This window comes from Sinocyclocheilus rhinocerous, unplaced genomic scaffold, assembly GCF_001515625.1.
Source record: "Sinocyclocheilus rhinocerous isolate Xijiao unplaced genomic scaffold, SAMN03320098_v1.1 scaffold3117, whole genome shotgun sequence".
NCBI lineage: Eukaryota > Metazoa > Chordata > Actinopteri > Cypriniformes > Cyprinidae > Sinocyclocheilus > Sinocyclocheilus rhinocerous.
Window position 1 is genome coordinate 515523 of NW_015629109.1, and position 15920 is coordinate 531442.

General features: G+C 35.3%; 1 protein-coding gene across 7 annotated transcripts in view; it reads right to left on the bottom strand.

Annotated features, from left to right (window-relative positions):
- Positions 1 to 637: 637 nt before the first annotated feature.
- Positions 638 to 15920, bottom strand: part of cdhr5-rs (cadherin-related family member 5, related sequence) — a 19311-nt gene continuing 4028 nt past the window's right edge. Inside the window, exons 2-17 of one of the 7 annotated variants that reach the window (XR_001639929.1) lie at positions 13473 to 13577; positions 11125 to 11333; positions 10402 to 10458; positions 10232 to 10324; positions 9974 to 10060; positions 9649 to 9741; positions 9346 to 9516; positions 8380 to 8470; positions 8179 to 8285; positions 7733 to 7933; positions 7509 to 7640; positions 6057 to 6135; positions 4467 to 4660; positions 3866 to 3886; positions 1138 to 2606; positions 638 to 1024 (exon numbers count right to left, since the gene is read on the bottom strand). Coding sequence is in view for 6 of the 7 variants with exons in the window: in XM_016550663.1 (XP_016406149.1) it covers positions 1935 to 2606; positions 3866 to 3886; positions 4467 to 4660; positions 6057 to 6135; positions 7509 to 7640; positions 7733 to 7933; positions 8179 to 8285; positions 8380 to 8470; positions 9346 to 9516; positions 9631 to 9741; positions 9974 to 10060; positions 10232 to 10324; positions 10402 to 10458; positions 11125 to 11333; positions 13473 to 13539 (2292 nt within the window). In the remaining variant the exon portion in view is untranslated. Of the gene's footprint in view, positions 1025 to 1137; positions 2607 to 3865; positions 3887 to 4466; positions 4661 to 6056; positions 6136 to 7508; positions 7641 to 7732; positions 7934 to 8178; positions 8286 to 8379; positions 8471 to 9345; positions 9517 to 9630; positions 9742 to 9973; positions 10061 to 10231; positions 10325 to 10401; positions 10459 to 11124; positions 11334 to 13138; positions 13260 to 13472; positions 13578 to 15920 lie in introns of those variants that run through there. The other 6 variants (XM_016550666.1, XM_016550665.1, XM_016550663.1 and 3 more) reach the window with 6 other exon arrangements.

The following is a 15920-nucleotide window of genomic DNA, read 5'->3' on the forward strand; positions in this document are numbered from 1 at the left end:
AACCCAACATTTACAGGTTTTAGTTAATGTATATATTTCTGATCTGTGTTTTTTGTTAAAAATAGTTTTCTGTTGCTTTGTTGCATCACAGTCTCCTTATGACAAGTGACAAGACACATTCAATATATGCTACCATCAAGCACTGTGATATATACGTAGTATTATGATTTATGATATGGCTGGATTTACTATTAGAGGAAAAAAGAACATTAAAAATTACATTTAAGATATTTACAATGTCTGAAAAGATTTCTGAAATCCTAAAAAAGGTCCACAAAAATATTAAGCAACACAACTGTTTTCAAAATTGATAAGATATCCTAAAAAAAATTTCACAAAAACATTAAGCAACACAACTGTTTTCAAAATTGATAATAATAAGAAATGTTTCTTGAGTACCAAATCAACACATTATAATTCTTTTTGAAAGATTATGTGCCACTGGATTAATGGCTGCTGAAAAGTCAGCTTTGCCATCACAGCAATAAATGACATTTTATAATAAAATAGAAATAGAATAAAATAGAAAACAGCAATATAACATCACATTACTGTTTTTACTGTGTTTTGATCAAATAAATGCAGCCTTGTTGAGCATAAGACTTCTTTCAAAAACTTTTTTTTTTTAATCCTACCAACCTCAGTTTTTTTTAACAGTATATGCAGTATAGTGACATTTAAATGAATATGTTTTTTTAACTTAACTAACTGCTTCAGACAAAGTTCCAAAAGTTCATACATATTTCAACATATAAGCTGCCATGACCAGGGCTCATAGGACTGTATTCCCCTGTATCCTTCCACACAAAACCAAAACTATCCAGAATTACACAAAATGCCACAAAAACAGCTGTTTACAAAGATTTGTATGTTCACCTCCATGTGTCTCTCACAATGTTCTTGGTCCTGACACAGATATCTTGACTGCATGTTCCTCTAGAAATAGAGTTTTCTTAAATATGATTGTGATGCTGCTGATTTAGTCCTACAACACATGGCGAGGAGCGATGGGTGATGATGCCTCCTGCAGACAAACAGAGAAATGACACATCAGAGCTTTTACATGCAGCTATTATATGATATTTCAAGTAAAAGATGAACTTTGCACCCTTGTCAAAACAATTTGAGCAGTTTTACCTCAACAAAGACTCTACTGTGTAGAATCCAAGATGTTTTCCAAAAGAAAAATGCTCTGAAATTTTATATTTTAGCTCCAGAATAATGTATAGAGCCATTTCACAGGATCTCCAGAAGTCCTGAAGCACCTGAATATCATCGAATCATCAAATTCAAAACAACAAATGCAATATGTTGCAGCAGACTATTCAACAGCATTTAGCTTTTGTTTAAGTAAAACATGGCAATCCATCAGTTTTGGCACAGAGTATTGTGTTCTCCAACTTGTATTTATTATTTAAATGCTAACTGGAAAATTACAGTTTATTTCAACCTTTTGTGTTTGAGTATTTTTAACTCAACAAGTGACTGCAGACATAAGTAATCAGAACATTAAAGTCTAAAAAAAATCATTTAGTTACAATACATACTTCATTTTCAGGGTTTGACCACAATTTCAGTCAGAATATCTTAAAAATACATTAGAGGTGGATGAAATATTCAAAAACAGACTATAAGATCTTAATTTTTCAAAGACACAGTCATCAAATCTTCATTTAAACTGATTCTTAATTAAGGCTGATCAGGTGCACTGTATTGTCTGTGTATTTCTGTACCAGTTCAACATGAGGAAAACATGGAATATAAAAAAAAAATTTGAAAAGCAGGTGCTCAACCAACTGTAGAGTTTGATAATACATATTTATGTCCTATTTAATGAGCCTGTTTTTTGTTTGTTTGTTGCTATTTTTGCTTTGTTTAAACTTGTAAGGATTTGGCTTTTCATGAAAGCGACTTGTTCAAATGAGCTTGACGAATCAGGCTTGCGATTCATCCGAATCCTCGATTTGTAATCCGATGGCCTTCATGTGGTCAATTGTAAACTGGTTTTGCCCATGTTTGTAATAGTGCCTTAAATCATTTGGCTCATCGTCCCCCGTGTCTTCATCACTGCTGTAAATAACAGAGGCCATGTTCTTGTATGGATCATTGTCATCTTCATCATCCTCATTAGCATGAGCGAAGATACATTCCTCTCTGGGTCTTACAGAAGTATCTGGGCAACAAACGTCAAACTTTTCTGCAGGATTTTCTGCTGTAGCGGTAGCAAAAGTGTCCTGCTGCATGACAGGCATCAAAATATCCGCTCTGGTTTCTATTTGATTACATACAACTACAATGTGTCCTTCATTTTTGGGCAAAGTCTCCTCCACTGCTCCTACGTCGTCTTTAAAAGAGACTGATTTTCCAAATGCTTTCCCATTGGTCAGAGCTGAAGATGAGGTGTTTGCAGGTATTATTTCTGGAAGCACCAGGATGGGCAGCATGTCTTGCAGTGCCGTGGGCCTTTCAGACTCATATGCCCTGATTGATGCAGGAAGCATGTCATCTGTTTTGGTGTACAAATCACTGGGGTATTCATGGTCAATGAATGCCTCGTTGTGGTAGGAGGCATCCTCTATGAGCGATATGGGACGTCCTGAATTGACCTGTTGACAACGGAGAAAGGGCATTTAGGGTTGCCTTGATCAACTGTGACATATTCACTGGTCAAATCCACTGCTGAAGTCCAGCGCTGATTATAGAGTAGTTATGTGTGTCACTAATTCTTGAGACATGGGACAAAACTACAGGGAATTATTTGGGATCAATCTTTTTGGTGCAACGTCCTGCTTATTTTCTCACAAAATTAGTTTTTTTTTTCTAACTGTAATGCACAACATTAGAAAAAATTATGAACTGTTATGTCAAATACAGTAGTCAGCATTTGAAGTGGATCAAAAAAGTTAATCAAAGTTGTCCTAAGACAAGAACGCATTTTGGTTTAAGATTTTGATCCACTTCAAATGTTGACTACTATACTAATAATAGATGTTTGCATTATAAAAATAAAATAAAATAAAATACATTTAGCCTGTATGGCCTTAGAATATGGAAAGAGAAGACCTTAATAATTTTAATATTGACTGATTTTAAAATGTTTTCTTTTTTTTCCTGGCTGTAATGCACAATGTCAGACAGAAAAATACTGTTATGTCAAATATTTATAATAGACGTTTGCAAACATAGCGTTAAACTATTATTAGAAATATAATATACATAGAACAATAACAGATTTTCAGTTCTATCTATAGAACTGTTGCTACCATCATGCTGTATAAAACCATGCATGTGTTCATTTGTTTCTATGGTGTTGCTAGTTAGCAGACCTCCTCAAAATGAATGAAATTATCTAAATCTATCTAACTATCTAACTAAATTATCTAACTATCTTATTGTATATTAGCGATCAAGTAAACAGTAAATGAAATGGTACAGAACATAGTGATTATCTTCACTGTTAACTAATGGTAGGTAAAAGTGTGGCATTTTGTCTCATCTCTCAAGAGTCAATAAACAATCGATAAACACAATTAACAATTGCTACATTTCCAACAGTGTTTATTAAACGTAAATATGTAACACAAAATACACATACATAGATACAAAACGCCTATCTACATGATAGCAGCCACTGACCAATCAAATACACAGTGAAACATACCAAACCATCAAACACAGGGGGATGTGCTTCGTATACTGGCCAGCTTAAATGGTGCACCATGTTTCTGATAAACTGTAACACCGACAATCCCATTTAAACCAGCCTTTCAGTAGTATACGGCTTTCAGATACAAAATACATCTCACCTTCACAAGGGACAGTGACACTGCATAACACGTCTAGCTACTTAATGTCAAGTGCTTACCTGCTGAAACCATCTTAAGCTCTACATAAGAGGAATTAAAAAGGAATGTGAGGGGAAAACGACAAGGGCAGGAAGTGTTTCTTCTAAATTTCTGACTGTAAATGATGCTTAAGTCAGTTTTTTCTTGATGATACAGTAATGTTCCTCCAATCCAAAAGAGTTTAATTATTATGTGGTATTTCCTTGTTTAGTGCAAAAGTCTTGCTTCAACATCTGTAGGTCAGATACTGTCATCATGCACTAAAGCAGTGGGACATTTTATTGCACATATGTATGTGTTCTATATTTCTCCTGCTATTTTTTAAAAAGGCATTGATTAACTTTTTGAGATTGTAGCATATGCTCAGCGAGGATGTGAGCTCAGCTGGTGTTGCTTTTAGTTCCTTTCGTACTATTACTAGTACAGGGAAGACGAGACAAGCCACTTGTAGATTCATAAAAAATGGGAGATTATCATAGTGCCCAGTTCAGTCAAAATAGCCAAATGTCTTATTGGTAAATTTTACATCTCGTCTTAGCAGCTGGGTTTCCATCAGTGTTTATGCACAAAGGGACTAAAGGGTACAACTTGGTATGATTGATAAAATATAGTAGCTCTTACCACATTTGGGTGTTTCCCAAGAGCTACTGCGCCCCTGTCTGCTGGATCCCGTCTCTCTCTCCGTCTCTTGGCCAGCCAGAGGAAGAGAAATAGTACTGTCACAGCCACTAGCAGAACAAGGGCAGCGATGCCGCCGGCCATCCCTGCGTTCATATCTCCAAACAGACGTTCCTCACCGAATGGACTTCTGGGAACTGTCCGAGAGTTTAGAGGTGGAAAAAAAATTACAAACCGCTCACAAAGACTTTTTAGTGGTCAGTTCTATGTCTTACACCTCCAAGAGATTTATTATTTATTTTGGCTTTGAACGACTGCCAAAAGTAGGGCAGTGAGGAGCTGGAGGAGCACAGAGGTTAATGGGAATACAATAAGGCTAAATCTAATTTAACACCTTATTCGTGCCTCTTAAATCAACCATGAATAATCAAATTTACCAGACGAATGATCTGTGTAAACTATTATCCATATTTGGTTTGACCCTCTATAGTACAGTGTTGCCATACATGGCAAAATGTTATTTTATTTCTCACCTGAATGACACATACTGAAGAATTGCACCTCATTAAAAACATTTCTTCTACATTTGGATTTTTCTTTCCATCTTTGATAACTTAAATAAATTTTAATGTTTTTGTTTTTATGTTTTCTAAAAAAAAAAATGGACAGAATTGGCATAGATGCATGATTGATTATAACAATGAGGATAAACATAATTTTTAGAAGCAATAAGGATAAATGATAACGATTCATGCAATTGCAGGTTATAGGAGTTTTATCAATATTGTATCAATATTCAAGAAATATGAACTGAATTAAATGATCTGTGTAAACTATTATCCATATTTGGTTTGACCCTCTATAGTACAGTGTTGCCATACATGGCAAAATGTTATTTTATTTCTCACCTGAATGACACATACTGAAGAATTGCACCTCATTAAAAACATTTCTTCTACATTTGGATTTTTTCTTTCCATCTTTGATAACTTAAATAAATTTTAATGTTTTTGTTTTTATGTTTTCTAAAAAAAAAAACGGACAGAATTGTCATAGATGCATGATTGATTATAACAATGAGGATAAACATAATTTTTAGAAGCAATAAGGATAAATGATAACGATTCATGCAATTGCAGGTTATAGGAGTTTTATCAATAATGTATCAATATTCAAGAAATATGAACTGAATTAAAGACGACATTTATTGTAGTACAGTTTCCATATTGCAATATTTTATTTTATTTTATTTTCAAAAGATAACTTTTTCAAGTTGGTTGTCATTTTAATGTATAGGTGTTGTGCCAATAATATATCAATATTCATATAAGAAACATGAGTTGTTCAGGTGAATCAGGTGAAGATCAGATTCCAAATTCCAACATTTTATTGAACTTTATTTTATTTTATTTTCCAAAGGTAACTCTTTACTTTTGTTTTATCACTTTAATGTAAGAAAAAATATATATAGAAAAAAATATATATTCACTGTTAAAACATAATTCATACAATGGAGAGTTAACTGTAGTTACATAATCTTAATATTAAAGAAACCTCAAGATTAACACAATTAATGCCCTTAAGTGCATTTACCTGGTTGTCCCCTCTGCAGCACTTCAATATCCACTGAAGCATGGGCTGTTTCACCTGACTCTTCATCTGTTGCAATCACCTTTGATTAAAAAAAAAGCATCACATCATCAGCGATGTTATGACAAATATGTATTGCTATAAGGCATATCATGTAGATCAGTGGTTGGGAACCAATGGCTCGTGAGCCACACTAGCCCTCTCACCCTTTACCAATAAATAATCCATTAAAAAATTAGACAATAGATTTCATGAAAAGTTTAGAAGAATAATATATTTACAGTTGCACTGGCCAAGTCCGTGTTCAGTGCTGTTAGTGACAGCAATCAACTGCAAACCACTTGTATGGTAACCTCAAGTTCCTGTAGCTTGTTTGTGGTATTGACAAAACGCAAGACTTTTAGAACAGAGGCTAAAATTAAAAATTATATGAAAAGTGACTGGACTAAAACATATCCTTTTATTGAAATTGGTGCTCTGTTGTGCCATGAGATATTTCGAAACATTTCACCACGTACTTTCGCTTTTGCAGCACAGATCTTTTATGTCCTATAAACGTGTCTTATTTATGTATGATAATCCAAGCAGCTTTCAGTGGATGGACAGTTTTAATTTATTAATGAAGAAACATGGATGAATGAGAAAGCAAAGAGTGGGATGTGCTTGATATTAAAAAGGAAATATTAAAAGCGCAATAAGCCGCAAAAGAGAACTGAATCAGCTACTGACAGGATGCTTTCTGTGTGGAACACGGACAAGAATAGTGGTCTTCTGCGTGCCTACACACACAGCCAGTCTCAGTGACGTCTCAATGATACACGTTCTAAAGATTCGTGCCTTCAGTCTCATATATCAGTTGAATTCTTTCTCGAGCTCAGTGTGTTTGTAACTACAGGTAAGTTCTGTACCGACGGTCGAGTGAAGATTCCTCATGAAGCTTCATTCGGCGAGTCTGTGCTTAGGACTTCGCAGTCTGCGTACCCTAAATGCAATTCCCGTGAAGAACTTGACATGTCTGCTGCTTCAGTTGTGAAGCAGTGTGACAAACAGACATTCACCTAAACGATAACAACCCGTATTATAACTGAAATAGACTAGATCACCAATACAAGATAGTTCAACCTAGAACAATTTAGATGAATTACCTACACAAAAATCCATTTGCTTTGTGCCTACACACTTTGTAAACCAGGCCTGGTTTTACAGAGGTACTAACACCCTCAGTTGAAGCTGTAATAATAGCATAGCACTCTAGTGAGTAGTTGTGTCCGCGCCCTGAAAGTGCATCAAAGGTTTCTATTTAATAACGTGTTTTTGCAGCGTTGAGCAGCGTAGACAATCACAGACATATCTGTTCATTTCTTGAAGGCAATGGCCAATCAGAGGCATTTAAGATGGCTCTTTGGTCAAAAAAAGGTTCCCGAACCCTAATATAGATCCTATCATAATTGTCACCTCCAGGATGTGTCGGTCGAATGCTCTGAGTCGGTCCGTCTTTGCAATCACAATGCCATCCTGGGTAATGTGGTACAGTTTATTGCTACCCATCAAGGGCTGCATTGTGTAATGGATTTTTGGATTTATTCCCTGCAAAAGAGCAAAAAAAGAGAAAATGCTATAAATGAAGATTTGCAGGCATTTTTAAAGTGTTTCCTATAAAGGAAATGTTTTCGCTCTACATCTCTGAAGTCCCTGTCGATGGCCTGGACTACCAGGACTTGGTTCCCGTAGGTAGTGACCAGTGTGGCAGGGCTGGAGCTCTCAATGAGGAACCCTTTGTAGACGGTCTTGTTGAAGAATGGAGGAAATCGGTTCTCTGACACCACATGCACCAGTGCCGTCGCCACCGAATATTTCTTTGGGTCGTTCACCTGCGCAGCCTGTCAGAGTTTGCAAAGGGCAATTATGATGAGAACTTTGATGTCCTTGTTGTGTCACACAACCCACACATTTTTTGTTCAATGCAATTTCTTTTTATTGTCTTTTTATTGCCTAGCATTATGGTCTGCAATATGGCAGTTGAAGTACTTCCATACTGTGTCCTTGTTAACGCTATACAGCAGATCAGCGTGGTAAATCAGCCATCACTTTGTTGTTCATAAACATAGACATTATCTCGTCATACCATTATGCGGAGCCTGAATGAAGGTGTGAGGAGTCTGTTTTCCACACGTTGCCTGAGAGAGATCTCTCCTGTTTTAGAGTCGATTGTAAATCTGCCATTGCCATCACCTAGAAAGCCATTTTGAGTATTATTTAAAAAACTATAATGGAGATTTAAAGGATTAAATAGTCTATAAATCAATGCAACATACAGTAAACTCACCTGACAGAATACTGTAGACTAGAGGAGTCAGTATGTCTTTGTCTCCATCTTCAGCATGAATGGGCCCCGGAGAAAAATAGAGCACAGCATCCTAGATCATAAAGAGCATTTTATTTTTAACCATACAGGTGAAGACCCAAGCTTCACAGCTCCACTTTTTTTTTAATGAAACATTAAAAAAAATTGTATTACACTCATTGTATAACATTATTAAACAATGCTGTGAAATAAAAATCTAATTTAATTATTTAATTTTGGCAGATACTTTGCAGACAGCTAATGTGGCTACTCTAGTTTTCATATTTATAATTTATCTGCCTTCCGTATACACAAATGTTCAAAATTTTGAGGTTGGTAAGATTTTTTTATGTTTTTGAAAGAAGTCTCTTTTGCTCATCAGGGCTGCATTTATAATCATTTTTTTATTATATTTTATTATTTATTATACAGTACAGACAGTAACACTATTACGATTTAAAATAATTGTTTTGTATTTAATATACTTTACAATGTAATTTATTCCTGTGATGGCAACACTGAATTTTTAGCAGACATTACTCTGGTGTTCAGTGTCACATGATCCTTTAGAAATCATTCTAATATTCTGATTGCTATTTAGGAAACATTTGTTATTGTTATCAATGTTGAAAACAGTTGTGCTTAATATTTTTGTGGAAATGGTGATAGATTTTTTTTTTTTCTTCAGGAATATTTGATGAATACAAAGTTCAAAAGAACAGCATTTGTTAGAAATGTATTTGAAATATTTTATTTCTTTATTTATTTTTGTAAGATAATAAGTGTCTTTACTGTCACTTTTGATCAGTTAATCCCTCCTTGCAGAATAAAAAATATTACTTTTTTTTTTTTAAATGTACTGACTTCAAACTTTTGAACAGTAATCTACAGTATATGAATTCATTTCAGCTAAATCAATCACCTGTACACAAAAATGTTACCACATACCTCATCTGTCTCTCTGATGTTAACACTGTACACAGGGTTGGTGCAGATATTGTGATCTCCATCTTCATAAACAGGTGCACATGGCTGAAACTGAGGATACTGGTCATCACCGTCTAGAACGTTCACAGTGACTGTAGCTGTTGTGCTGTACTTTTCTTTTGTGGTCGTTTCCTGGTGATTTAAATAGCAGTTCAAACTGTTTTCTCTTAATTAGGATTCCTTTCCAGCACATAAATGTCTTGTGATTGCCAGTCAGCACATATGTGAATAACATGTACTACATACCACAGCAAATATGACCACCTGCAGCTGGGTTTTAGTCTCATAGTCCAACGGTTTATCCAGGATCACCATCCCGCTGTTGGGCAGATCAATCCTAAAATAGCTGGCATCAGCCTGAATGAGAGAAACACACATTGCTGGTAATGTTCTCTTGGATTGTGGAAAGGAAAAGGGGTTCTCTAATAACATTCATGTATTTTTATGTGTCCAAATACATTGGGGCCCCCGGTAAGTGCTGGTTTGAGTAGTAGTCAGTCAGCTGCAGACAGACCGATTGAGGCTACTGCAAAACCTTTTATTCAGCCTTTCATCTGTAATTTTGTCTTTTATCGAAGGCATGACTCACTGTAGATTTGTCGGTCATATAAGTGATTGTGTCTCCATCGCCGTCTCTAGCTTTTACTGTGAACACCATCGAGTTTACAGTAAGCAACTGTCGGAAGAGAGTCAGCAGATGTAAGGACTCTAGGTTATAATGTTTCATTAAAATAATCACACATGTAAAATGATCAGTAAAAGGTTCATTTTAGACAGGAGTTGAATTCCGAAATAATTCAGTATACAGAGTAAAATCTGGAGTAAAAATGGACCAAAGTGAGTTTACCTCACTTATATATCGTGGTTGAATGGTGTCTTCAAGGAAATATGGCATGTTGTCATTTTCATTCAATATTTCCACCATAATTCGATACCGACTCTGAAATAAGAAACTGTGGGTTAAATGCACTCCAGTATGAAATATCATTATTTTTGAAATGCGTTTTTATACCATACCCTAATTATATCATCTTCATAACATGTCAAAGCAGCTATCAGAACTGATCCCAGCACCTGTAAATTACCACCAAAAAATAGGTTGCATAGAGAGGTTAATATTTATATAGTTATTTTTTTTATCACAATTATCACTCAAAACAAAAAATGGTCACACTTTATTTTAAGGTCCAATTCTCACTATTAACAAACCATTAACTATGACTTTTCCCTCAATAAACTCCTAATTTGTTGCTTCTTAATAGTTAGGAAGGTAGTTGTTAAGTTTAGGTATTAGGGATGTAGAATATGGTCATGCACAATATGTGCTTTATAAGTACTAATAAACGACCAATATGTTAATAATAGGCATGTTAATAAGCAACTAGTTAATAGTGAGAATTGTCCCTATACTAAAGTGTTACCCAAAAAACTATACTATTTTTGGACTAAACTATTTTTATACAAAAACAAAAGAAAGAAATGTATGTATTTTGATTGTATTTTAATGTCTTCTCTTGTTTTATGCTCATTTTGCTTATCGTTGTAAAGTTTTGTGTTATTTTGCCCTAGTCTCAACAAATGAATCTGGTAAAATAGAGTTTATATAACTTATAACATTTGTAATTTATAGACATTCTATTTTAAAACCCCAAACTATGGCTTAAAACTCCTCCACTGTGTTGGCTGGCAGTCCTAATGCTTCAGTGTTATTCTGGCTTCCCTCCACATGCTGTTAATCACCTCTCGATCTAAGGTCCTTGAAAACGACGAGTTGAGTCGGATTGTTCGGCCTTCAAGGTAAAACCAGTCAGCGTTTTCTCCTGTGAGACACAGGCGGATGCTACTGGCTCCAGGGTCTCCATTGATACTGAGGTGGGCTATGATCTCTCCAGTGGGACTGTTCTCTCGGACCATGGCAAATATGTCTTGACCACCAAGGCATAAACTGGCTGCCGTTCAGATGAGAGACTGATTAGATTATGAGGACAACACAAATCATCCATAAAATCACAGACTGCAAAGCTAATTTATAAAACAACACCTTTGTAATAGCAGGGGAGAGCAGGGATAATTGTAACATGTATTGGATTTTGCCCAACTATTCCTGCATCAGGGTTGTTCTCACAATTCTGACTTTATTCTGAGTTTATATCTATTATATGCAGTTGTGAGTTAACATCTTGGAATTGAGACTTTGTGAGTTTATAACACACAGTACTTTGTCGGACTTAACACCTCGCAATTCTGACTCGTTTTCTCAGAATTCGGAATTAACAGCTTGCAAATCTGATTCTTTTTTTAAAATTCTGAGTTAAAACCTTACAATTCTGACTTGACGCCTTGCAATTCTGACTTGTTTTCTCAGAATTTGAAATGAACACCTTTCAAATCTTACTCTTTTTTTTTTTATTCTGAAGTAATACTCCCAATTCTGACTTTTTGTTAGAAGAGTTAATAGAGTTAATATAGAGTTAACACCTTGCAATTATGCCTTGTTTTCTCAGAATTCAGAATTAACACTTTTATTAACTATTCCATTTAATATTCATATTAATGTACAAAATTAAATTACTAAATTAATATTATATTCAAACAATTGTTGATATAACAGAACAAAATTATAAAATTAATGCAGACGGTCCATATAAGTTGGTCTGAGATATTTGATGAGAAATGTAGCTCATATTGAAATCTCTTAATTTTGGTTGCAGACTTTGGTATCTAGGCAAATCTGTGCACATTTTGTGACAAGAAAATATGGTTTCTGTATGCTCTACGATCTAGGGATGCACGATATTGGATTTTTGCCGATATCCGATATGCCGATCATTTTCAACTCATTTTGGCCGATAGCCGATGTTGATACCGATATATAATTATTTTTAATTTTGGTTAGTTTTTAACAAGAACTTATTTGTTAGAATGAAATAAACAATATTAAGTTCTTTTGTAATGACAGTACATTGAAGATTTGAAAATAACTATAAATAAACTATATATTAATCACTGCATTGTTTTGTTTTGTTTTTCAGAAAGATGCAGTGGTAACCTTAACATTTTATTTTATGATTTAACATTTGTGTCACAAGTGTCATGTTTGTGATTTTTTTGTTTTCATGTAAGCTATAGCTTCTGACCTTTAAATCAAAATATACCCATGATTTCATGGCATCTATTACTGCTTTATTTAATCAGAAACACAGTCTAAATATTATTTGTGTATTTTGCTTTCATTTTATTAGAAGTAGGCCAACAGCGCCCCCTACGGAATTAATACTCCTTACTGAGCGGGCATTAGGACCCGAGGGAGGCTGCCGCTGCACGTGCTATTACTGTTTACACTATCACACACGGAACACGTCATTCTGTAGGTGCATTCTCAGTTTAAATGCAGCCATCCAAAACGTGAATCTAAACACTATACAGGCAAAACTTTGCTTCAAGAATGAGCCACAATGCTGACGTGATCTAATCGCACTGTTGACTTGATCTAATGGCTAGCACACCCTGAGCACATGTGAGTTAATGTATTCGTCTTATCGGCAAGACATATCGGCAGAATTTTTGACGATTCCGATATTGGTCCGATAATATCGTGCATCCCTACTACGATCTTATCCCTACTACGATCTTATAAAGATGGCAAGTGGAAGCCACAAGGCCACAAACACACATCATGAGGCCCTTGACTTGGGCCTTTGCATAATAACACTTGGGGCACAATCAATTCTGATGTATAAAATCAAGTCCCTACAATTTTTTGTTGTCGAATATCCTTACATTTGCCATGTAATGAAAGTAAAAATCAGTTGTGAACACAGTTTAATGTTTGCTTTATGTAAGAGTCTCCCATTTGCTCTCCATTTCTCTAATTTCTGTCAAGAAAAAAAAAATGGAATCTCACTTGTGACTTTTCATTCTGATAGGCGAATCAGAGCTGAATCAGAGCTCTCATGACTAGAAGAGATCATTCAAAGACTCATTATCATTTCCACAACCTCATAACCATGTCTGGCACATATATTACCACAGAGCAGTGATTCATGAAAATTAGCCTTTGCGGATCCTGATTTTAGAGAGGTGTTTACCTTTTGCGATGTGATGGAATATGTTCAGTGCCATCTGGCAGAGGAACAATCTCCATGGTGTCAACATGGTTGATATTCCCCTGGGCTCATGTCTCCTTGTCCCCGCTGTAAAAGAAATGCCAAACCCTGACAGTCAATCGCTCTGAAGGATTTAAAGTGCTCATATTACCTGTCACAAAGAGCAGACTTTCCTATTCACACCAAAGGTCAATTAAATCAGAAGATTAACAAAGCATATTTATACTGTCGCGCCACCATCTGAAATTCATCAGCCAAGTTACTCAAGTGAGTCGAATCAAACCGCTAAATGAATTACTAGAACGTCACACAGTCTCACCTCTCAGTGTTTGTTTACTTCGGCTTGGACTTTAGTCATGTTAAGTCTTCACCCCAAGGTCTTTCCTAGTACTTAAAACCTATTATGATGTCTTTAGCCAGTGTCAAGCCAACAGCCTGGCAGTGATGTCGGTTACGTGACCTCCAGGCCACACTTTTGATCCTCCACCTTCCACTTCCACGCACCCCTCCACATAAGAGCTTTTTCAAATCCTCACATAATACCTGCAAAGCTGCCTAAGAACTGTTGTTTCCCCTCTTAAGTTTTGCTGTCTGCCCAGGCGAGAATAAACCAAATTTTTGTCGTTTCATTCCGCCTCGCCGCATTTTGTATGCTACTACACATAATTACACATTTACTGTTTAATTATAGATAATTTTGTTGGGATATTTCATGCAAAAATATTTTTCATTATTTAATTCCCTTATTTCAAACCGGCATGCTCTAAAAGGACATATTTTATGTAGCTGTTTTCTATACAAGAAAAGAAATATCAGCATGAGGATTAGTAAATAATCACAGGATTGCCATTTTTGGTTGAATTATACCTTTACAGCGGATTCATCACATGACCACTAGGGGACACCATCACTCTTGTCCTCCCTGAGTAAGGTTATAAGGACAGTCCTTCAGACCTGGTAATGTCAAAAACACACCTCACGGCCCCATGACATGCAGGATAATCTTATTCTGATCTTTCCGAAGTTGAAGTTCACAGTTGAGGAGGCTTATTGTGGTTGAACTTGCTGTGGCTGTGGATAATAGGCTAACACACTTTATTAAGAGCGGGGGGTTAGTGTAAACTTTTAAACAGGATGTTGATGTGTACATTTTTCTTATTTTATTTGTCTGTCCTTTAGAAGCTACATAAGGTATTTACATGTTTCCTAGAAAACAAATGAGATTTTTTAGAATTTTTAGAATTTTAAACAAAGCAGAACTGTAATTATTTCCTATTGTAATATATTTTAAAATATAATTTATTCCTGTGATAGCAAAGAGCCTTCGGAAATATTCTAATATGCTGATTTAAAAACTGTTAAAAACAGTTGCTTGTGCTGCTTAATATTTTTGTGGAACAGTTTTTGGAATTCTTTGTTGAATAGAACGTTAAAAAAAAAACTGCATTTATTTGAAACTAAAATCTTTTATAATGTCTTTACTGTCACTTCTGATGTAATGAATGCAGATTTGCTACATAAAACTACACATTAATTAAAAATAAATAAATATATAAATCTTACTGACCCCAAATTTTTGGAGTACAGTATGTTATAACCATTAGAGGCTTTTTTAGGCCCAGGATCCCTTGGGCAATAAAGAAGAAACAGTCCAGGGACTCACTGTTACAGTATGTGCTGTGTTAAAGTGAGTGTTGAAATATAGCCTATAATAACATACATACATAATGTATTTACTGTACATTACGTTATGATGCTTATATTGCAAAGCCATTACAATTATTATTGATGTATAGAGTTTAATTTACAGTTTACAGTTTAATTTTAATACATTTTAATGTGTAAGTTCAGCAGCTTGATTTTGGCATTAGTTGTATTCATGTTTTCTTATTAGGGCTGTCAAAATGGCTGGAAAACTAAATTCGAATTTTGTACTTAAATATTATCAATATTCGAATTATATTTGAATTTAAAAGGCATAAATGGCTTTCTAAACATGCGGCTGGCTCTGGCGGCTCTCTTGTGCAAGATGCGAGTGCAACGGTGATAGACGTCCCTCTAGAAAATGTGATAAATATGCGTTTTGTGTGAACGGTTTGGTTTCGGTTTTGACGTAAACAACATCATCGCTGCATTGATGTTCTTTTTGCCTGCAATATTTTAATGAACAACGTAGCAGCGCCACATCTAGTGGGTTCAACTGGATAGGCTAACAAAAACATTAAAATGCAATGACACTTACAACGTCATCGCATCTCGTGCACCACTGATAAAGCTGCCTGATGCACACCTAAAACTCGAATGCAACGTTTTTGCATTCGAATGTGGATTTTTATTTTAAATTCGACGTATGCGTTTTGTTTGGTTTCGGTTTTGACGTAAACAACATCATCGCTGCATTGATGTTCTTTTTGCCTGCTTTGCCTGCAA